The 24,497-nt window shown below is 43.1% G+C and overlaps 1 protein-coding gene across 1 annotated transcript in view; it reads left to right on the top strand.

Annotated features, from left to right (window-relative positions):
• Positions 1 to 24,274, top strand: part of CCBE1 (collagen and calcium binding EGF domains 1) — a 305,372-nt gene extending 281,098 nt beyond the window's left edge. Inside the window, exons 5-11 of the mRNA XM_040421080.1 lie at positions 2,529 to 2,666; positions 9,595 to 9,698; positions 14,015 to 14,135; positions 22,457 to 22,596; positions 22,705 to 22,740; positions 23,182 to 23,217; positions 24,034 to 24,274. Coding sequence (XP_040277014.1) covers positions 2,529 to 2,666; positions 9,595 to 9,698; positions 14,015 to 14,135; positions 22,457 to 22,596; positions 22,705 to 22,740; positions 23,182 to 23,217; positions 24,034 to 24,267 — 809 coding nt within the window. The 3' untranslated portion in view covers positions 24,268 to 24,274. The remainder of the gene's footprint in view (positions 1 to 2,528; positions 2,667 to 9,594; positions 9,699 to 14,014; positions 14,136 to 22,456; positions 22,597 to 22,704; positions 22,741 to 23,181; positions 23,218 to 24,033) is intronic.
• The last annotated feature ends 223 nt before the right edge of the window (positions 24,275 to 24,497 follow it).

Below are 24,497 nucleotides of genomic sequence, written 5' to 3'. Positions count from 1 at the left end.
TGAAAACTGCTCTCTGGTGAAAAGTAAGAGCCTGTTATTGATGTTTTATATAAAAATGGATGTACGATGTGCTGTGTTTGGCAACCGCCGAGAGTCAATCACCACTGCAGAACGTCTCGTAAAACACCAAGATCCCATCTAGAAGAAAAGGCTGAAACGTGATATCTCCTTAAGATTAAAAAACACTTTCAAGGCCGAAGCGAGCTCAATGGAGAGTGCACTCCTATTCTTCATGCCCATATAGTCCAATGACTACATTGCGGTCTGACAGATGATCCAATTATTCAGTTCAGGCGAGGACTGCTCAGAGATCTCGGAGGAGACATTTTCATCAGCATCACACGTAGGTAGGACGTAAAGATGTAGAAGCCTCATCAGTTCTCGAGAAAGGGGAGCAGGAAATTTCATGACCTGCTCCAAGATTCGGGAGGAATCTTTGTTTTTTTCCGTCTCTGAAGTCATCGCGAATGTGTCCTTGGACGCTTTCATACTAGTGAAAAATGACGAGCACTTTGAGAAGACAATTGTCTAGGGCTTGAGGAAGTCTTGGAAAATGAATATGTTCCTCCTTTGACGTCGCCAAGTGTTCCCATAAAAGTCATGTTCTTCAGATGTATCCCGGGACGGTGTGCTTGGGTGGACCAGGCTCCAGGTTATTGCTAGTATTTCCCCTTCATATGTGAAAATGGTCATGGAGTCTTCTTCTGCCGATTCTGTTTGGCCATGTGTGTTATATCTACTTTTTTGGGAAAGCTGTTTGACAACCAATATGTCCATCATTGTGGTTCATTGGGGCTTATCACTGTTTTTTATTAGTCATATCTCTTTCCAGGAAAGTTGAGTGATCACCCCATATACTTAATTGTCCAGTGACATATCCTCTACCCCATATTAAAGTAATACTAGGCAGATTTGCCATTCAAGGGCTAATTCCTCCTTGATCTGCCTTTTTTACTCATCCAGATGTCTCTAAAATAAAAATAAAAAAACAAGGTAACTTTGCAAATGATCTAGATTAAAAGTTTCCTGTTGTAATTTATTGGTCTGTAGAGTTATCTATCTCTATGGTAGCAGACTACAAACTCTGATTCTGCAGTCATGGTCATTTCTAGTTGGTTGTTAATTCTAGTTAACACACATTTGTGCGACGGGCTACCAACAGCTGCTAGGGATCCCCTTTAAGATGGTGAAAGGGTTGTTACTTGGTTTGTTGTGACGCCAGTTGCTTGGAAGCAACAAGGGGCAGAGTCCCCTTTTAGTGATGTGGATGGTACCCATGGTAGGAATGCCAGAGTGGTGTAGGGTGGCCTAATGTCCCTTAAAGGTGTTGCACTTGGCACGGTGCTCCTACCTGGATACACTGGAACCCCAGGTGCGGTTGTCCGCTGCAGAAAAGGGGTAGTTGGTAAAGGGGATGATAAAATAAATTGAGTCCAGACTTGGTATAACGTTGAACTACAGGTTTACTTGCATAAACTTTCATCAGAGGACAATCTTCCTCTGAAGGCTTTGGCAGGCTATGGCATTAATTCTGGCAGGCAAACACACTCGGCTCTGCTACATCAGTTGCTCTCTGGCTCTGCTGACAGGATTAAATAGGAACTTTTCCTTTCTTCTGTACTTAGCTTTCTGTAGTCTGACTCTCTCGCTCTCTTTATCTTTATCTATATCCAGGGAACTTTTACTCCTGGCTCCTGAGGCTTATAGCTTGAGCCTCTAGGTCCAGCAGAGCTGATGGTGCTCTGCTGGCTTTAGCAGCACCAGTCCAGCGGGGACGAGGGCCTGCTTCCTTCCGCTTAGAGGGGGGTACTCTCAACTTACTATCACTAACTAAAACTCCTCCCTCTCTAGAGGGGGCTAGAATGGAAAGAAAGGCTCCATTCCAGACAAAACAGCTCTGCCAAGTTTGCTGCCACCTGCTGGTGAACCAGGCACATTACATGTTAACAGTTACAAAATCAAGAATACAAATACACAATGTGCAGGACCTGATGACATTAAATCAACCATAGAAGATAGTGTGTGTGTGTGTGTGTGTGTGTGTGTGTGTGTGGTAAGAGGTGAAAAAGTGGAAATGCACCTCTGGGGTGTTTACATTTGCATTTGTGGAAACATTTAGATCCCAAAATTCATGTCATTGTTGGGAACAGCCCAACCATTGGATGGGGTTTGCCTAAAACCCCTGCTATTATGCAGTGCGGTGCAGAAGATTGTCCCACCAAAATAGCGACCTTTGGCCAGTATGCATTGAGTAGGTTAGGAAGAAGTAGGGGACTTCATGACTGCAAGTTCAGACTACACTTGGTTTATTTGTAGTCTGTTACCATGGAGATCTGCTTAATAGCTGTAGGCACATAAAATTAAATCAAGGCAAAATTGCTTTATTTTTAATTTATGCATGTGGGCAGTAAAAATATTTACAAAAGTGGACATAAAGCTAAAGAATATAGGAAAGCTGGATCACTCCCTTTCTCTAGTCTTTTAGTAAAGCTGTTCTTCCAGTGATTGCATGTTTTGTAATTTTACAGATATCGATGAGTGTACACTGAAGAATCAGACGGCCTGTTCTCAGATCTGCATCAACAGTGTGGGAAGTTACAAGTGCGAGTGTCATGAAGGTTATTTCTTGGAAGAGGATGGTAAAACCTGCACCAGGGGAAATCAAGGTAAGACTACAGAAAGAAACAAGCTGAAAAATCCAAACCAGAAAAACCATCTAAAGTGCAGAAACCAAGAGTAGAAATGATTTGCAGCATTTTCTTATTATCCATGATAAGGATCCAATGCTCAGCCTCTTAAGGAGGTAGTTCAAGATTCTTCAATAGCGCCACATCTGTCTGCAAGTTGTGTTATATTGCAGCTCTGCTCCATTCAGTGAAACTGAGCTGCAATACTAGACACAACCCATGGACAGATGTGGTGCTGTTTCTGGAAAAAAGCAGCTATGTACTGGTATAAAACTGCACTTCCTGCTGTCACCACAAGAGGGCAAGCTGTCTACAGCATTATAGAGATCCTAATGACCTGAATAAAAACCTTTTATAGTTTGCCCCCTAGTGGAGGTAACAGACAAGTGTCTGTAGTGGAAAAGAGAAAAAAAGGAAAAATGGAACACTTATTAAGTATATATGAAAAAACAGCCCAAATCATGTACATTTCAACATTTTTTTCCGTGTCTCTGAAGTTTACGGGACTGCATTGAAGCCCGTAGGAGAGGGAGTTTGGCAGTGACCTGCTTACTCTACTTCCCTTCAACATAGTGTTTGTATGGAGCTGCCACTAGAGGGAGCTGTATGCAGATTTCTACAACTCCCATTGTGTTCAATACTAGCTTTATATATCCAAATGCATTGAGCTCCCCCTAGTGGTGTCTGCAGGCAGACAGAATTTCATCATTTATCCTATGTGACAGGTTTGTTGCATAAATTTCTGCAGCTGAAAATCAATTACGCTTACGTGAATGGAATTGTTTTTGCAGCAAGCACATGGATTTCTCAACTCTGCCATGTGTGAATCTACCTTTACTTTAATACATGGAGTGTTAGCCATTAGTATTGCATTTGTCATAACATCCATCACGCTACATTCTCTCAGCAAAACAAGAGGTCAGCATTTTGTTCGTTTACGAGGAAAAAAAATCGTCAAGACCATTATAATAATTTAAAAGGTTAGATAAATGCAGCCAAGCAGTGCTAAATAAAAGCTGGAAGAAAGTTTAATGAAAGATAGCGCATCTCCCTCGACAATACACAGAGCAGGGGTCACCTATCTGCAGCGTTCTTCAGGTCAGGTCTGGAACATTTCGAATTTCACATATCTTCAGAAAAAGCAATGCTAATCTCATTTACTTTGTCTGGAACTGCTTTAGAAATGAAGATGAATATCTGCCCAAGTATTTAATGGCTTGTGTTTTCTAGCGTAGATCAAACGTCGCTTTCCCCCGCTGCTCTTGGAGTTTTCGAGAAAATGTTTTATGCTTTTCATATTTTTTTAATTTATTACCTGTGATACATAGAAGTGGGTTAAACCAATAATAATTATTGTTACAAATTTAAATTGCAAACACATTGGCACTCCGCAGCCAGGAAGATCTGTATTACAACATCCATCAAGTAAATAAGTTCAATATTCGTCCCTCTTCCATTTAATTCCAGTCTAATATGTGTTACACATAAGCCATATTTGCAGATAAGGGCACTTTCTGCAGTTCCAGCTGTAGAAAGGATGCATGGTATGATTAGAGCAGGGATGCTCAACCTGCGGCTCTCCAGCTGTTGTAAAACTACAACTCCCACCATGCCCTGCTGTAGACTGATAGCTGTAAGCTGTTCGGGCATGCTGGGAGTTGTAGTTTTGCAACAGGTAGAGGGCCGCAGGTTGAGCATGCCTGGATTAGAGCATTGAGAGGAGCACCACCAAGTGGAGAGAGGCAGTACTGCACCTGATGTAGGTGTCAAAAGTCTATACACTCAAAGCTTGTTCTTTACTCTATTTGGTAAACTTTTGTTATGTTTTGTTATTATGTTTCCTTTCTGGATATGTAAAACTTAGCGTACAATAGGAAGGTAGCTCCGCTTATTGTGCTGGACCACTCTGTCTCCAGCTCAGCCATGTCATTTGTATAGTAAAACTTAACCTTTTAATATAATTACTTAAAATAAAATGTGTTTGTAGAAAAAGGTAAGTAAATCACAAAGTCTGGCTGGGTAGAACCGGTATTGAGAATTGGCTGGGTCATTCAAATGGGCGGGTGATCCCTACACTCAATGGCCTGCATCAGCTATCCCTATTGAATACTAGTCTTGTATTAGGGGATCACTAGCATGGCTGTAGTTGAGCACCCGCTCTGAAAAGAGCGACCCCCAGCAGACCGGAACCTCGGGCGTAGACTGATACGTCCTTACTAGTTGCTAACTCATATTCCTCCGACTCTTGGCTCTTCAGGGAGCGGCGTGTCGGTTAGCAGTGAGACAAAAACAGCAATGGTACTCATATGGTGGATTTCCCACCCTTAGAAATGGGACGCTCCGCCTCTTCATCAGTCTGTCAGTGCCCGTCATCATCCTGGAACTCCTCCCGCACCGCTCGATCCATGAGTTGTATGCGATGTCATGCGGGGCGGGGTAGTTTCCATGGGGACCTTTCAGCGCATCCCCGGCTGGTTTGTATTACTGCTGCGCTACTTGTATAACCTGGAAACGACTATCGTTAGCGCTTGATATTCTTGGGGGTGCATTTACAGTATTTTACACTAATCAACTTATAACTATTGTTCGAGAGTCTTAAACCTCCCTAGCAGTACGAATATTTCAGTAATTATGTACCTGAAGTGGTACATTTCTTCACGCCGCGCTCCGAAAGTGCGCACGCGGACAGCACAGTGTGTGCTGTCCGCATCCATCCCTGCACCGTTCAAATTAACTCATGGTGATCCCGAGTGTGGCTCGGGGTTACAGCTGCTTGCATTGTAATGTAACCCCGAGCCACACTCGGGATTACCGCTAAGGAGGTTAATATGCAAAGACCCTCCCAGATAGGGAGAGCCCTCCATAATATCAATTTAACAATTCATCAGTTCAGAACTCAAACCTATTGACATTGGAGTTTTATAGAAAACCTTGACTGTCTATACTAATCATAGGCCAATGTGCCAGCATTGGTGACTTGTAGTTTTATTACAGGTTTTAGTTAGGGCTATAATAAGGTCTAAAATCCAAAATTAATAGACCGGCCACAAGATTGTAAGGGCAATTTTAATATCCCTGACAATTAGGTAGGCTATGTTATAAAGAGGGTATAAGTTCTAAGGTATATGAGGCTCATTTAAAGGTGCCAGCTACCCGATGATAAAAGACATTTCAATACCCTCAGGGATCATTGTAAGCTTATTACAAGAATGGTTTAAAGGACAATATTTCACTGATCCCATTTGGAGTCAGAGTGTTACTTCTTGAAGATCCATTTGGACTCTGCTCTCAAAATTCTGTTGTCCCAATCCCCCCCCTTCCCCCACGCTGCGTCCATGGGATGTGTTGAATTCCAATAAATCTGATGATTAGTGGGTTTCCATTATGCACTTGGTTCACGTACCTTGCTGTATAGATGTATCCTTTTTATTTACTATATCGCTGTAATGATCCCTAATTCAGCTCCTTTGTTCCCTCTTAGTTTTGCCGATGTAGTCTAGGGGTCAGTCACATTGAGCCAGGTAAACCACGTCGTTGGTTTGGCAATGAATAAAGTCATGAATGTCATATTCAATATTTGTGTGTGAGCTTTTAAATTTCCTTATAGCTCCAACTTGACTATATGCCACACAGTTGCCACATTGGAACATTGATAGCCAATTGCCTGACTGTGCTGGGGAGCTGAAAATGGCTATTGACCCCCCTATCCCTCAGGCTACGTCCTTTTTTGTATGTTATCTGAGGGTAGGGACCAATGACTTCCTGAAGGTCAGGGTCAGCGCAGAGAATATCCCAGTGCCTGGTAATGATTTCTCTGATTTTGGTGTGGGCACTGTCAAACATACCAATAATACGTATTGGTTGTTTAATTGAAGTGTCTGATTGTTTGGGAATTAGCAAGGACTCTCTTTTAGAGAGACCTTGCCGATTCGAAGGCCGTTCTTAGATCCCAGCTCAGCCATGTCCCTACCCACTTCCTTTCCAGCTCTGCTATGCACTCCTTCAAATCCAGCACTTTTTAGCATGTCAGACCACCTTGCCCCAAACTCTTATTTGCCAGACCACTCTATGTCTAGTCTTGCAACGTGCTAAACTACTTCTTCCCAGGCACTTGTGTGGCTGACCACTCCTTCTCCAGTTGTGCTATGCTCCAGAGCATTCCTTCTCCAGCACTATGTTCCAGACCACTCCTTCTACAGCTCTGCTGCATGCCAGGCAACTCATTCTCTAGCTCTACTTGGTGTAGGACCACTCCTTCCCAACCACTTAGATTTGCCAGACAACTCATTCTCCAGCTGTGCTATGTCCCAGACAACTCCTTCTCCAGCTCTGCTATGGTTCAGAGTAGACCACTCCTTCACCAGCTGTTCTATGTACCAGTCAACGCCTTCTCCAGCTGCGCTATGTTCCAGACAACTCATTCTCCAGCTGTGCTATGTTTCAGAGTCAGACAATGCCTTCTCCAGTTGTGCTGTGGTTCAGAGTAGACCACTCTTTCACCAGCTCTTGTGTGTGCCAGACAACTCCTTATCCAGCTATTTTGTGTACCAGATAACTCCTTCTCTAGTTATGCTATGTTCCAGACAACTCCTTCTCTAGCTATGCTATGTACCGGACAACTCCTTCTCCAGCCGTGCTATGTACCACACAACTCCTTCTCTAGCTTTGCAATGTATTAGATAACTCTTTCTCCAGTTGTGCTATGTACAACACCTTATCCTGCTGTATTATGTACCAGACCACTCCTTCTCTAGCTCCTTATAGTATGACAGATAACTTCATCCACTTCATATGCTACTTAATTTTACTCAATACACTCCAGCTCTGTTGTGTGAGAAACCACACCTTTAAAAGCAGTTGTATGTTTCAGACCACTTCTTCTCCAGCTCTATGTGCCTGGTAACCCCTTCTCCAATTGAGATTTGTGCGAGTCCATTCTTTTCTAAGCACTTTTAGGTGCTAGACCACTCCTTTTGCCCTGCGTGTGCCCGACTACTCCTTCTCCAGCTCTGCTATGTGCCAGGTCATTCCTTTCTAGCTCTATTATGTGCCAGACCACTCCTTCCCAAGCACTTGTATGTGCCAGCTCATTCTACTCCAGCACTACTATGTGCCAGACCACTCCTTTTTAAGCACCTGTATGCACCAGACCACCCCTTCTCTAGTGCTGCTCTGTGCTAGACCCCTTCTTTTCCAACTTTGTAAGGTGCCAGATCATTCCTTCGCTGGCCCTGCTATGTGTAAAATCATTCCTTCTCCAGCTCTGCTATATTCCAGACCATTTTCTAATTCAAAGCTTGACTCATATTTCAATATTTTCTGACTCTTCATAGGAAAGTGTCAGAAAACTGTGCACTGCTGGTTTAAGATGTCCAAGTCAGAGGAATGTAGGCAACTACCCCACTGAGGAATTTTGCAGCGAGATGCACACAAATTTGGTTTGCTAAACTGAAGTTTACTTAGTGGTTGCGCAGTACAGGCACAACTTGCAGTGGTTACAGCTCAAGGCCCAAAAGCATAGGGGCACACTTATTAAGACCGGCGTGTGACAGAATCTGCACCAGATATCGCCACAACCTTGGAAAAAGGTTGCAATCTTCATTACTTCACTTATTTTTAGACCACAACATTCAGTTTGCAACCAGTTCCCTGTTTCAGACTAGTATACCAGTATTATAATCTAGATCTGTGGGTCCAGGATGCTGCTGTCTTCCCCTTTAAAAAACTGTCTAGTGTGAGCTTTCCTTCCTGTTGACAGCTTGTGCAAGCTGTCCTCCTTGAATGCTTCCCACCTCTCCAAATATGTTATGTGTACAACATTATCACCTTCCCTGCTGCTGTCGCTACAATGAGAGAAGGGAGGGGGAGAGCAGACAGAGGCATCAGAAACAGAAGTAGAATTTGACTATGTACAAAGGGGGGAAATTTATCAAAGTGGTGTAAAGTAGAACTGGCTTAGTTGCCCATAGCAAACAATCAAAGTCCACCTTTCATAGCTCCTTTGGAAAATGAAAAATGGAATCTGATTGGTTGTATGGGAAACTAAGCCAGTTCTACTTTACACCAGTTTGATAAATTTCCCCCTTTATACATAGTCAAACTCTACTCCTGTTTCTGATGCCTCTGTCTGCTCCCCCCCCCCCCTTCTCTCATTGTAGCGACAGCAGCAGGGAAGGGGATAAACTTTGATAAATCTCCCCTAAAGTTTCTTAATTTTACATTTAGGATGGAATAGTCAATAAAAGAAAAATCCCTGCAAAAGTGTCTATCACAATAGCGCCAATGAGCCACAGTTGGACTTTTTAACAAGCGATGGGTATCTGTCTTGGCTATTTTGACACCACTGGCCAATAATGTTGATAAATCCCCCCCCCCTTCCCTTTAGATTATAGTAGAAAGTTGCAGAACTTCATTTTACAGTAGTGAAGCTTTATCTACAGAAGAATGGAAAGCCCTTTAAATATTGTACTTAAAGGGGAATTTTGGAGAGTCAAAAATACATGTCTAATTTTCTCCAAAATTACTGCCACACCTGCCCATGGGTTGTGTCTAATATTCAAGTAAATGGTGTTCTGTTGCAGTATCAGACACAGCCATGGACAAAGGTGGTACTGTGAGGGGAAGAAAGCAGCCATGTTTTTATATTACTTATGCTTCTGTGACTGTAAATTCTGTTGCGTTTATTTGCTTCTGTCTTCTACAATCATTCCTGTTCTCCACTATAAAAATCTCATCTCTTCGAGAGCGAGTAAATTTCCCAGTATGATTTCACTAAGTGTTTAATGCCTCAGAATAAATGGGAAACACCAAATGTGATAATATGAGGGGTCTGTCAGCGAGGGGCGCTCGCACCTTCACAGAAGGCAATGAGTGTATTCCAGTCTAACAAACGTTACTTTACTTACAGGAGAATTTGAACAATCCAACAACGTGCTAAAACCAGGAATTTGCTCGGATACTTGTAAGGAATTTCACCAAATAAAACAGACCGTCTTACAGCTGAAACAGAAGGTATATGATCGGCCCATACACCCCTCACCCAGCGGAGGCCACACAATCATATATACTGATATGAAACACTTGAGCTGCGTATTAGGGGATTGTTTTATTTCATGATGTGGAGCAAGCACGGAACTGAGGAATGGACACATTTGTCTTCTTTCTTTTATTCTATAAATATACAAGTATATACACATATTTGTGTGCCTAAGGGGCAGTATTATATTAGTGATATTTTTGTACATAGAAGCAGTATTATAGTAGTTATATTCATGTGCATCGAAGGCAGTATTATAGTAGTTATATTCTTGTACATAGGAGGCAGTATTATAGTAGTTATATTCTTGTACATAGTAAGCAGTATTATAGTAGTTATATTCTTGTACATGGGAGCAGTATTATAGTAGTTATATTCTTGTACATAGGAGGCGATATTACAGTAGTTATATTCTTGTACATAGGAGCAGTATTATAGTAGTTACATTCTTGTACATAGGAAGCAGTATTATAGTAGCTATATTCTTGTACATAGGAGCAGTATTATAGTAGTTATAGTCTTGTACATAGGAGGAGTATTATAGTAGTTATATTCTTGTACATAGGAGGCAGTATTATAGTAGTCATATTCTTGTACATAGGAGGCAGTATTATAGTAGTTATATTCATGTGCATCGAAGGCAGTATTATAGTAGTTATATTCTTGTACATAGGAGGCAGTATTATAGTAGTTATATTCTTGTACATAGTAAGCAGTATTATAGTAGTTATATTCTTGTACATGGGAGCAGTATTATAGTAGTTATATTCTTGTACATAGGAGGCGATATTACAGTAGTTATATTCTTGTACATAGGAGCAGTATTATAGTAGTTATATTCTTGTACATAGGAGCAGTATTATAGTAGTTACATTCTTGTACATAGGAGGCAGTATTATAGTAGTTATATTCTTGTACATAGGAAGCAGTATTATAGTAGCTATATTCTTGTACATAGGAGCAGTATTATAGTAGCTATATTCTTGTACATAGGAGCAGTATTATAGTAGTTATATTCTTGTACATAGGAGGCAGTATTATAGTAGTCATATTCTTGTACATAGGAGGCAGTATTATAGTAGCTATATTCTTGTACATAGGAGGCAGTATTATAGTAGTTATATTCTTGTACATAGGAGGCAGTATTATAGTAGTTATATTCTTGTACATGGGAGCAGTATTATAGTAGTTATATTCTTGTACATAGGAGGCGATATTATAGTAGTTATATTCTTGTACATAGGAAGCAGTATTATAGTAGCTATATTCTTGTACATAGGAGCAGTATTATAGTAGCTATATTCTTGTACATAGGAGCAGTATTATAGTAGTTATATTCTTGTACATAGGAGGCAGTATTATAGTAGTCATATTCTTGTACATAGGAGGCAGTATTATAGTAGCTATATTCTTGTACATAGGAGGCAGTATTATAGTAGTTATATTCTTGTACATAGGAGGCAGTATTATAGTAGTTATATTCTTGTACATAGGAGGCAGTATTATAGTAGTTATATTCTTGTACATAGGAGGCAGTATTATAGTAGTTATATTCTTTTACATTGGAAGCAGTATTATAGTAGTTATATTTTTGTACATAGAAGCAGTATTATAGTAGTTATATTATTGTACATAGGAGGCAGTATTATAGTAGTTATATTCTTGCACATAGAAGGCAGTATTATAGTAGTTATATTCTTGTACATAGGAGGCAGTATTATAGTAGTTATATTATTGTACATAGGAGGCAGTATTATAGTAGTTATATTCTTGCACAAAGGAGGCAGTATTATACTAGTTATATTCTTGCACAAAGGAGGCAGTATTATACTAGTTTTATTCTTGTACACAAGAGGCAGTATTATAGTAGTTATATTCTTGTACATGGGGACAGTAGTATGGTAGGTACATTTTTGTGTAAAATAGTATTTATAGTGTTATAGATTACTCATATCTTGATTATGTACACTCTTCAAGAAAAAGAAAATGTACGGTGTAGGTTTAATGGCTATTGTACCCCATTACTAGAATTGGTTATTAGTCATTAAACCTGCAAATACTAACAAAATTGTTGTATTCCATTTCAAGAACACTTCTGCCTCTAAGAGGCTGATATATCACCAGAGCTCTGAGTAGTTTTGATGGCAGCTACTTTAGGATATTTCAGAGCTTGTTAAAGCTGTACACAGTCATTACATTGTCCGCATGTTCTCTGTACATCAAAGAGTCAATTAGATCTACTGTAAGTAAGAATACCAAATCCTGAGAAACCCCGCTAGCTTTTCTTCATTAACATAGTACATATGGTATAGGTAGTAAAGTAGAACTGGTATGTAAGCTTTAATGCCAGCGGAACACACTATATGAAAACATGGTATTATGAGGCAAAGCATATTTTTAGCTGTTAACCCCTAGGACGCAGCCTAGTTTGGTACTTGGTGGAGTTTTTGTTTTTTCAAAAGCCATGACTTTTTTTTTTTATCGACATGAGGGCTTGTTTTATGAGAAGCAATTGTATTTTTAATGGCACCATTTTGGGATACATCAGGGGATTTGTAAAAACGAATGTTAAAAAAGACTATGCAATTCTGCCAATGTTTGTAGGCTTTCGTTTTTACATTGTTCACAGTGCGGTAATAATCCCACTTTATCTTTTTTTTATGGGTCAGTGTGGTTATGGAGATACCAAATATATATGTTGTACTATTTAGAAAAAAATTAAAACACTCTTAAAAAAGAGATTGCTTTGTCTCCATGTTTTGCTATCCATACCTTTGTTACACAGAGCTGTATGAGGACTCATTTTTTTGCGTGGTGAGCTGTAGTTTTTATTTATTCCATTTTGGGATACTTGGGACCTTTTGATAATTTTTTATTAGATATTTTTGTGGAGGCAGGGTGACCAAAAAACAAAAGCAATAAAAGGTTTTCTTTAGAGTTTTTGATATTTTCATTTTCTAAAATTTTTAAAAACTTTATTTGGTCTCCTTATGGGACCAAAATAAAATTAAATACATTAATTACAAAATTTCAGACCCCAGATCCTACTCTCTTAAATTTACAGATCCCAGATCAGACCCTCCTTCTGTTTTTACAGACCCTAGACTCCTATTACATTGTGTATGGTCTGGGAAGGACCATGATAATGATGGTGATGGCGGGGATGGGGACACACACAGCAGAGGCATCAGTAGGACAGGCACTGCAACCTTCACTCTGTAAGCACCTCGCCCTACACATCAGTGCCCTAGAATCCAGTAATGAAACATGGCTGATGCTAGGGCCTTCTTTGATATGTTTTCTCCCCTCAGCGTGCCCATAATTTTGCAGTGCGTATCCCCTAGCGTATTTACTGCCAGCGCTGCAGGCTGTGCACTTTATGGCAGCTGTGGTGAATATGAGTTCTTGAACCAAAAAATTTCATAGATTACATCACAAAATCCAATAAGTAGGCCCTGACTTCAGGGAGTGACATTGGAGACTTTTTATTATTTATGAAACATGTAATATTCTCAGGTGAAGATCACCTTAAAGAGGACCTTTGATCGGTCCGAACATTGTGAACTAAGTGTCATAATTTGTAGAGCGGCGCCCAGTGATCTCACTGCACTTACCATTATCCCTGGGCGCCGCTCCGTTCTCCCGCTATGCCCTCCGGTATGTTTGGTCACTTGGTTATAGTAGGAGGAGACTGCCCTTGTTCTCCTGGGCGTCTTCTTCTCCTAGGCTGTAGCGCTGGCCAATCGCAGCGCAGAGCTCACAGCCTTGGAGAAGAAAACCTCCCAAACCTCTTTAAAGAATACCTGTCGCCTCTCCTGACATGTTTTTATAGCTATACGCATTCCCCATGTAATAACAATTCTGGAGCATCTATTCTTATGGCTCTATGTTGTGCCATTCCTGTATTATTTTTACTAGAAGTTATGAATTAATTGCTAGCATTCTGCAGTAAAGGTACAGAGGGGGGGGGGGGGGAACCACTTGAGGGTGTGTCCCTGCACAATCTGACACCAGCAGCACTGATTGGATAGAGTTAGACCATGCAGTGACACACCCCCGGCTGGTAACATCCCTCTGTACCCTTACTGCAGACTGCTAGCAATTCAGTCATAACTTCTAGTAGAAATAATACAGGAATGTCACAACATAGAGCCATAAGAATAGATGCTCCAGAATTGTTATTACATGGGGAATGCATGTAGCTAGGCATCTCAGGAGAGAGAACAGTTCCTCTTTAATGGACTTCACTGGATGAATTGGTAATTGTGTAATGATTTCTCTTTTTCTTTAGCTGGCATTATTGCCGAATAGCATTTCTGAATCCAGCAAACATATCACAGCTGATAAAGTGTTGGCCTCCACCATGTATGTTCAGGGACCCCCTGGGTTACCGGGAGCGCAAGGACCTCCAGGTAAGAATATAAAGACATTGAGATTTCAGTGTGTTTATTAGTAAATTCTATCCATGTGTGCATAGCTTTACTATACAGGAAATGAAAGTACAACCAGGTCATGTGTAAGGCAGTGGTATAAGCAGGTTTACCCTAGCAAAATAGTAAGCCGGCCAAGTAACTTACTCCATAACCAGTACTGAAAGTCTTTGAATTAGCAACATTCACAAAATATATATATATATATATATATATATATATATTACAATAAGGGTACAACCCCCTGGCCACATACGGCAAGGCCATGCCTACCTGTGGCACCTACTTCTGCATGGCCATACTCTGTTTACCAACTGCAGCAGTGACATGCCGCTATACAGCACATGACCGCTGCAGCCAATCACTGTCCTTAGCAGTAGACCACTGAGGACAGTGATTGGCTATAGTGATGACGTGCCTTATATTTGCAAGCAGCGGCCGGACTACTGGACTCACAGCGCAAAGAACGTAACTAGAGAAAGAGGCGAGTATTTTATTTTTTTATTTTAGACCATTCAGGGGGTAATCTGAGATTTTGAATTATCTTGGACAACCCCTTTAACTATATACTTATGAAGGGGATTTGAACACTGACCATTATGTATTGAAAAATTTTATCAACACAGAATTTTGAACAAAGTAAAAAACATGATAATTGAGGGAGGACAACCCCCGACATCTACTCCAAACATCCCGCTCATTTCACATATTGCATATAACAATGTTTCTTCCCTCTCTGTGTTCCTCCTTATCTTGATGGAAGTGACATAAAGCAGACTACCTGTATAATTTGTAGAGTCAGTCTCTTGTATACAATATTCCATGTGCAGTGACCCAGCTGATGGACCAGCAGCCAAGTTAAACTGTGTGATTTAATGCAGAAGTACTTATTTTTTTATGTATCACAAATGGTTCTGTATGGGCAAGAAGTAGTCAACTTTGGCAGTTTTAGCTAGGTTGCTATGGTGATGGGATGGCCCCCACCCACTGGTGACAGAGAGGTCTTAGTTAAGCAGAGCTAGAGGCAAGACGTGTATGTAGGAGATCCTGTTGAGTAGGCCCAAGGAGATGCCTCATCCATGAAAACAGCATTCCTGAAACTGAAAAGCAGCCAGAATATAACTCAACTAAAATACTACCCCTTAGAGAACAAGAGGCCTTCATAGAAGGTTTAGAACTATCAAGGTCAAGTCTGGATAAAGACAATAAGGTACCACTCGTTAATGGCAAAAAGGCTTTACTGCTGTGGAAAAGGTATATTGCTTCGGCATCCACCACACTTTGAGACGGACTGGCTATCTGGATCTAAAATATGCTCCCCTGTCACCGTATTAAGAGAGCTAATACTAAGCCTGGACACAGGGAAAAGGCGCAGGTCACCTCCTACAGTTGCCCTAATCCTTACCCTGATCTCCTGACCGTATGAGCGCCCCTAAAGGTGGGAGGGCTCATACACTGGAACCTAGCTACTGCTGACCCTAATGATCCCTTGAATAGGGGTCAGGAATAGGAGACAACCGATTCCTCAAGGACACAGATGAACCGGAGTCTCCAGTGGCCTAGTAACAGAAGGGAAAAGATAGATAGAGCTGCAACTGAATGGCAGGTAAGCACCAGGTAAAACAACAACACACCAGAACAACAAACACTTACCTGCCGCAGCAAAGATGGAACAACGACAACCAAACAACCTGGAACCTCCTGCGAACACTGGATGCAAGCTGGCTCCAGGGAAGGCTGCTCCTAAGCTTTAGGTTCACCCCTTCGGGAAACCAATGGGGCCCCCTTCTGGAGGCATAGACAGACAAGGGGATGTCTAGCAACCATGCCAGGCATAACACCAAACAAGACATCACCACACACCCATAAAATAAACCAACACCAAACACAACAGGTAAGGGTAGGGGATAGAACATAGAAACAAGGGGGTGACATAGATATTCAACTAGGATGGCCCTAAGACTGGACAGATGGAACCCAGGAACATCAACACTCCAACACACACACCAAGGCTGGAGACAAAAAACTAGAACTCAGGCTCAAAACACAAGGATAAATAGAGCCTAGAGACCACACCCAGTTCCACACCAAGGAAGACAAATCTTAACCCTGAACACACCAGGATGGGAAGGGACACACAACATAAAGGGGAAGTGTCAAAACATGCAAAACAACATGTTGCCACCAGCAACAAGCATGCACGGCAAAAGTGTCATGGTCCACTACACCAGACCATGACAAGGCCATGACAACCCCGTTACCTGGGAATTGCAGAAAGAGTTAATGAGAGCTGCACATCTGCGGTTATTTGGAGAGACTATAAAGTTTATTTAGGGAGAGACTCAGAGTCAGCCATCTTACTGCCTGGTTTTCCATGTACAGCCTTGGAAAGAGTGTGTGCGTACTCTGGAGAGACTGACTAAAAAGGATTTTCCGAGATTTAAACACTGATGACCTATCTTCTCGATAGGTCTTGGGTATCTGATCAGTGGGGGTCCGACACCTGGGCCCCCGCTGATCAGCTGTTTGAGAAGGCAGCGGTGCTCCTGTGAGCACCGCAGCCTTCTCCGTGATTATCATGTGCAGCACGCCAGACCTGCAGGGTATTGCGATTGTGAGGTCACGGTTAACGGCAAGCGAGGGTTACTCACAATTCTGTAGGGAAACCCTGGGCAGGCATGCAGCAGTGAAGGAGAGGCTGGCACAGGAATCCTCTGGGGCACACTCTGTATTTAGGGACCAGGCCTGGTGGTGGATGAGGTGCCCTGGATGTTGCAGGTGTTTTACGTGCCTGGGGCAAGGTCCCTTTAAGGTTACGTGACGCCAGTGCCGGTAACGGTGGCACACCGATGGATGGTCTTAATAAGTGAGGTACACAGATGGTGTGGTGAACCAAACTTTGCTTTACTGTAATCAGTTCAACTTTGTACAGTTGGATGTCAACTCAGTTCCCCATATCAAGTACACTTAGCAAGCAGGGTTTCACAATTATGGCAGGTATACTGTTTCCTTGCAAGATACACAAAGGGTAAACAACAACACACGCAGAATCAGGCTGTACAGACTCCTCGGAGATAGTGTACACTGTTCCTTAGAACTCCTGTCTGGCTTTGATCCCAAGGCCCGGATACCTCAATGCAGGCTTTTATCCTTGGTAACAATCTTCCTCAGGTACTCATTCTTGCTTTACATTTCTACCCTTTCTGCCATTCAGCTTACTTGTACTAGCTGGACATGCTGACTCTGCTTGACTTGGTGGGAACTGCAGGATTTCTCCCAGGAGGCAAACTCTTCCCTTGGGGTAGGTCTTCTGAGCTAACCATGGCTCTCTTAATCAGCAGGTAGACTAGGATCTCTCTACTAGTCTCCTGGTAGCAACTAGAAGCCTGGGCTGTCCAGTTGCATGTCAGGAGAAGGCTCTGACTTGGGCCTCCCAACTTGTCTCTGCAGACTCCTGACCTTCAACCACCCCTCCCTGTCTGGGCCTGGACCTTTATACCAGGGGTTCTCTAACTCCCTCTAGCGTTTGGGATGACTAACTGCACCCAACTAGGCCTGATATTGCATATTACAGGGTAACATTACATACAAAAATACATTATAAAATACATAAGATGCACAATTAAAGATAACATTCCTGTCCCTTGTGAGGAGGAGTAACGCACACACCAATTGACCCTTGTGTATTGCCCACGCTTATCTAGTGGGACACTACATACCACCACGCTTTAACGTTGCCCGACCTCGGCGCAACATGGAGGGGCCCTGCCCAGCTGGATACTGCACCTGAAAAAGAGACAACAATGCAAAGCAGGAAAAAGACATCTACATTTGCAGAAGCACATTACATGCATAAATCAGGCAGTTCCACTGGCTTAGGAACAAGTGACGGTGAAAAGGGGCGTCGTTCTCTTCTCTCAGGATCATGTGAGGGAACAGGGGCGCTGACCTGGCACAGCGTATCATTATTACCAGGATAGTCCATACATGCAAATTGTCCTTGATAGAACAGCAGAGGAAAAAAAAATGTAAACAATTTAAAAGTTCTTGGAGGCTCAAGGAACAAATATGAGTCCGTACCCAGGTTCCTTTCTTATTTAGAGTGAGTGTCTGTCACCAGTAAGGCAAGGTAGCAAATCACAGAGGCTCAGGTACTTTTGAGTCTATCACTGGGCACGTATCCTTAGAATTCAGTTGCACAATAGAATGACAGCACACAAAATATAGCCCACACTTTTCAAATGGCATGATATAAAAACATGTGCTGTAATACCCTTAATCAACCTGAAAAGGGGGTTAAAGGGTTAAAGGTGCAACGTAGGAACAGGCACAACTTGGTGTGAGATCGTAGAAGCAGGCAGGAGGTCCTGGAAACAAGATGGTTTTGCTGACATTTTTATTTCAGTGGGTGACCACTACCACTGAGCCGTGGGTAACTGGCAGCAGCAACAAAGGACCATAACAAAGGACTCCTGTCCTTAAAGGGTTAAATCTTCTAGAAATAAATCCCTTGGCAAAACAAATAAATCAAGGGCCTAGAAGGCCAATTCACAGGGGCATATCATAATCACCTGGTACTTCAGTGGTGCTCCCTGGCTCTGCTGGCAAATGAGGCCGGTAATAATCTTCCACAGGCGGATGTGCCCACAACACGGTATTAGGGGGCAGCTGCAGCATGAAGGGACCCCTAATAGGTATTGGCCCCATAGGCCTAGGGGTGATGACAGCTGCTGACCGCACCGGTGCAGGGATGACAATCGCAGGTTGTGCTTGCCTAGATACCGCCGCCGCAAGCGGTCCGGTGGGCGCTGGAACAACTGGCTCTGCGCAGCAAGTCACAGGGTGAGAGGGCCTTCTTGGGGGCCTCAACGTAGCTGTGGTAGCAGAAGGTGGCCGACGGGTAGGGACAGGCACCCTTACCTCTTTCTTCTTAGGCGGCGTCTGGATCCTGGCGGTGGTAATCTTACGCAACTCCCGCAACTTTTCCTCCAGTCGGACGATCTGGTCGTCGAGGCTCTCGTTCTCCGAATCGCTGTCTTCCGCTGTCGCCGCCGGCACAGGTACAGTAGATGGTGCATCGGACGCGGCCGCTGCAGGCTCCGGTGGCGCATCAGGTCTCCTACCCTTCCGGATATTCTCCAGGGTAACGCGGAGTCCTTTCAACTTTTCCATTTCTTGGATTGTTTTCTCCCGCGAGGCAGCTCGGGGGATGGATAGGGACTCACCCATTTCTCTAACACGGTTGGCTGCCAAAATACGTTAGGACCAATGAAAGAGCCCCGCTCTTGGAATGCATGATGGGCCGGTTCTGGAGAGCGCGCTGGTGTGCGCTCGCAGCCAGAGTAATCCTCATCTGCCTCCCAGTCCTCCGGTTCCTTCTTGGGACGGGTCACGGCAGTAGCATATGGGCCTCGCGGGCTCTCGGCAGGGGTGAATTCCACTTCCTCTCCCTCGCGGAGGTTATGCAGATACTCGGAGAGGTAACTCCGCTTGACGGATCTCCGGTTCACATATAAGTCTCTGCCGGTAATATAGTCTTGTATGAACCCGTAGCCACGGTTCTTATCGAAGGACACAACCAACCCCTTTCTCCTTTCCAGGCGGGGTTGGGCGTTAGTGTGACGCTCGTGAACGGTCTTTGCCAGTTCTTCGTAGTATATCTTAGTCTTGGTATTTTTCTTTATGGCGGCCTCCCGGATCTCTGCCATTAGTGTTGACCACTTGAACGAGGGCTGAAAGAAATCCCTCCAGGAGCCATAGTAGTTCTCTGGTTCTGTCCCCAGTGGCGGGCAGGTGGGTTTCTCCGGTCCCGGAGAGTAGGCCGGTGGAGCGTCCTCTGGCTCTACACCAATATCATCCATTTTTAATAGATCAGGCGCGGACATCCCAGCAGAGCAGTCTTCACTCTCCAACATGCTCGATCCTTCTCTGGAAAGCGACAGGGTGGCGCCAATAAGTTCAGACAGATCCTCCCATTGCACTGGGAGGCCGCCCCCAGGTACTCCAGTATGGGGGAGGCGGAGTCCATCTCTAAAGACATGCAAATGTCCAGACAGGGCGGTGGCGCCGACATTGAGCTTTTTCCCGCTCTTCTCAGCAAAAAGGCGCCAACTTTTACCGCCAATTCAGGATGAAGATGACGCAGCAGCAAACTCAAACAAGCTCAGCGGCCATCTTTAGTAGAAACGCTGTCTATTCTTTGACAGCAAGCGGTGGCTTAAACAAGCAGCAAACAGTCCAGAAAACACTATTTTCACACCGCTACTTAGGACAGTCCTTCGGGCCCAGCAATTTTCAATAAAACAATTAGGGCTTGTCACTTTAAGGCAGTCTTTAGCACACAGTTTTTATATCCGCAATGGCGCAGGAATGTCCGTTATCCTGTTCGTGACGCCAATTTATGCAGCACGCCAGACCTGCAGGGTATTGCGATTGTGAGGTCACGGTTAACGGCAAGCGAGGGTTACTCACAGGTCTCTAGGGAAACCCTGGGCAGGCATGCAGCAGTGAAGGAGAGGCTGGCACAGGAATCCTCTGGGGCACACTATGTATTTAGGGACCAGGCCTGGTGGTGGATGAGGTGCCCTGGATGTTGCAGGTGTTTTACGTGCCTGGGGCAAGGTCCCTTTAAGGTTACGTGACGCCAGTGCCGGTAACGGTGGCACACCGATGGATGGTCTTAATAAGTGAGGTACACAGATGGTGTGGTGAACCAAACTTTGCTTTACTGTAATCAGTTCAACTTTGTACAGTTGGATGTCAACTCAGTTCCCCATATCAAGTACACTTAGCAAGCAGGGTTTCACAATTATGGCAGGTATACTGTTTCCTTGCAAGATACACAGAGGGTAAACAACAACACACGCAGAATCAGGCTGTACAGACTCCTCGGAGATAGTGTACACTGTTCCTTAGAACTCCTGTCTGGCTTTGATCCCAAGGCCCGGATACCTCAATGCAGGCTTTTATCCTTGGTAACAATCTTCCTCAGGTACTCATTCTTGCTTTACATTTCTACCCTTTCTGCCCTTCAGCTTACTTGTACTAGCTGGACATGCTGACTCTGCTTGACTTGGTGGGAACTGCAGGATTTCTCCAAGGAGGCAAACTCTTCCCTTGGGGTAGGTCTTCTGAGCTAACCATGGCTCTCTTGATCAGCAGGTAGACTAGGATCTCTCTACTAGTCTCCTGGTAGCAACTAGAAGCCTGGGCTGTCCAGTTGCATGTCAGGAGAAGGCTCTGACTTGGGCCTCCCAACTTGTCTCTGCAGACTCCTGACCTTCAACCACCCCTCCCTGTCTGGGCCTGGACCTTTATACCAGGGGTTCTCTAACTCCCTCTAGCGTTTGGGATGACTAACTGCACCCAACTAAGCCTGATATTGCATATTACAGGGTAACATTACATACAAAAATACATTATAAAATACATAAGATGCCCAATTAAAGATAACATTCCTGTCCCTTGTGAGGAGGAGTAACGCACACACCAATTGACCCTTGTGTAGTGCCCACGCTTATCTAGTGGGACACTACATATGCACAGCATCATACATTGTATAGTGGTTGTGTTTGGTATCACAGCTCAGCCCCATTCACTTCTTTAGTCACTAGGCCTAGGGAAAGCAGTGAGAAGGCCTTTAACTACTGCGAGCGCCACTGCCTTTTCAAACAGCTGATTGGTGGGGTCCCAGGTGTCAGTCCCCCACTGATCAGATACTGATGACCTTTCCAGAGGATAGGTCATAAGTATTTAAGTCTCAGAAAACCCCTTTAACCTTTCAAGTGCTTGAGATATACCTCAGATCTGTGCCTATTGCTTACCATATGTACTGCGACACCTATTATCCTCAGTAAAGAGACTGTTATCTGTTTCTACTAAACTGGGCCTGGTCATTGCCCCCTGCCAGTTGCACCCATTCACCAAACATAGGGGGCACCCCGAAACACCAGGCAGGAGGCCCCAAATGTCCAGGGTATGCCCCAAAAAAAGAAAGGGTGTGTCCGTCACCATGCATGGCCCAGGGAGTGGCAGAGGGAAGACTGCCACCTTGAACTGTGAGCACTACGACACCTAGGGCAACAACCACCACTCCTAGCCTCCCTCGCCTCCATTGTGGGTTGCTGCACATGTACTAAACAGATGGTGAGGAAGATAAGTAGGTGCAAGGTAAGGGGGGAGCTGCAAGAATAAACATATTTTCTACAAACCATTGAGTTAGTGGCTAGGTACATTATAGACAGCTTAATTTAACCAATAATTGTCTAATAAGAATATTAACAATTTTTATTATTTTCTTAAAGGTTTACCTGGTCCAAAAGGAAGTGCCGGGCAGCAGGGTCTACCTGGACCACCAGGTCCTCCAGGTCCTCGAGGGTTCATGGGACCAATGGGGCCTTCACCAGAAATATCTCATATTAAACAAGGGAGGAGAGGACCCGTGGTAAGTGCTGTGCATACTGTCTGTCTATCTATCTATCTTATATCTATCTCATATCTACTGTATGTGTGTCTGTCTGAAGCTATTCTATAGTAACCTATTTATTTGCAGGGTCCTCCGGGAGCACCAGGGAAGGATGGATTGAAGGTCAGTGGCTGACAATTATTTATGGTATTTAACATTTGCTAATAATTGTGATGAGGCCGGTAAAATAACATTTTACTTAACATGGTAGAAAAAGACCAATCAGGGTGGTTGTTGTGAAATATCAGGACTTAGAGGCATTTGCCCCTTTCCTAGTAGTCATCATGTATGCACTGTATTAGAACTGTCATAGGGATTGTCATCTACATTAATTACAGAGTCCTCACACCTCTCCCGTCCCATGTGGCTATACAGTTGGTCATTCTGTCTTTCCAGGACCTTCTGAGCTGGACTAGTGGTCATATTAGATATCACCCAGAAAAAGATCTGACTATTGACATTTAGGGCAACTTTGGAAATCATATTTACTGGTATTGTTTTTTTCCCAAAAACAAAAATGTTGTTATATTTGGATCCTTATCATACTATGCGTTTCTTTTCCAGGGTGACCGAGGAGCTCCAGGACCAAGAGGACTTCCGGTAAGTGTAAAGATGTTTGGAATTTTTGGGAGCTTCCCCCAGTCCTGTAATGGAGAAGATGGCGGCCTACCTTCTGTAGCTCTAGTTTTTGAGCTCCCACAAGCAGTGGGGCCCAGGTGCAACTGCTAAGTCTACACTCCCCATAGCTGAACCTCATATCATGCTCACCACAAGCTCTGGATAAAACAGAAAATTTCTCAACTGTTAATTTTATTTATGTAATTTGCCTCAGTGTGTTTGGACCTACAGGTAAAACTCGAAAAATTTGAACATCGTGCAAAAGTCCATTTATTTTACTAATGTAAATTAAAAGGAATTGCATTAATGCAGCCTAAAATTAGAATTTTGTGAAAAGGTTCAATATTCTAGGCTGGGTCACACTCTAGTCAGCTAATTAATCCATACCCCCTGAGCAAAGGGTACATGAGATTGTGACTTTGGGGTTTCATAAGCTAGCCTATAAGCCATAATCATCCAAATTATAACAAATAAAGGCTTGACATATCTCGCTTTGCATGTAATGAGTCTCTCATATGTTAGTTTCACTTTTTACGTTGCATTATTGAAATAAATGAACTTTGCACAATATTCAAATTTTTCGAGTTTTACCTGTATACTCTATATATACGGGTAAGAACAGGGTAATTCCCCAAATATTAAAGGGGTTGTCCCATCTGGACATTTATGACATATCCACAGGTTACACCTTAAATGCCCAATAGTTTTGATAAAAATGAACTCTTACTGTTTTGTGTATACAGCCCCTATGCCAACCTATATGTTTTTTAAAGAATGTAAAATTCATTGCATCCTCAGGGCCCCCCAGGTTCCTTCGATTTCTTGTTACTAATGATGGCCGACATCCGGAACGACATTGCAGAGCTACAGGACAAAGTATTTGGACGCCGATCACATTCCTCCGCTGAAGATTTTCCTTTACCTCAAGAGTTTTCCAACCATCATGACTCAGTGGACTTTGGTTCTGGAGAGGACTATAAACAGAGAACTGTGTCAAAGAACCTAAGAACAGACAAAACAAATCATCATTAACTAACGACGAGCCGGGGGAAAAGGGAAATAATTTTATATGTTTTCAATTGTATAAAACGATGCACTGATAATGGAAAGAGTATCTATTTTTGTTTTTTTGAATTTATTGTTATTAATATTATTATTTGTATTAATATTTTGCTTCTCGTTTGTACAGTCGCTTACAGAGTCATATTCTAAGGAGGTCAATTCACAGCTGATACTGTAGATAATATTAGAACATTTCTTGA

This window comes from Bufo bufo, chromosome 2, assembly GCF_905171765.1.
Source record: "Bufo bufo chromosome 2, aBufBuf1.1, whole genome shotgun sequence".
NCBI classification, from domain to species: Eukaryota; Metazoa; Chordata; class Amphibia; order Anura; family Bufonidae; genus Bufo; species Bufo bufo.
This window is presented reverse-complemented; position numbering and strand designations above follow the sequence as displayed.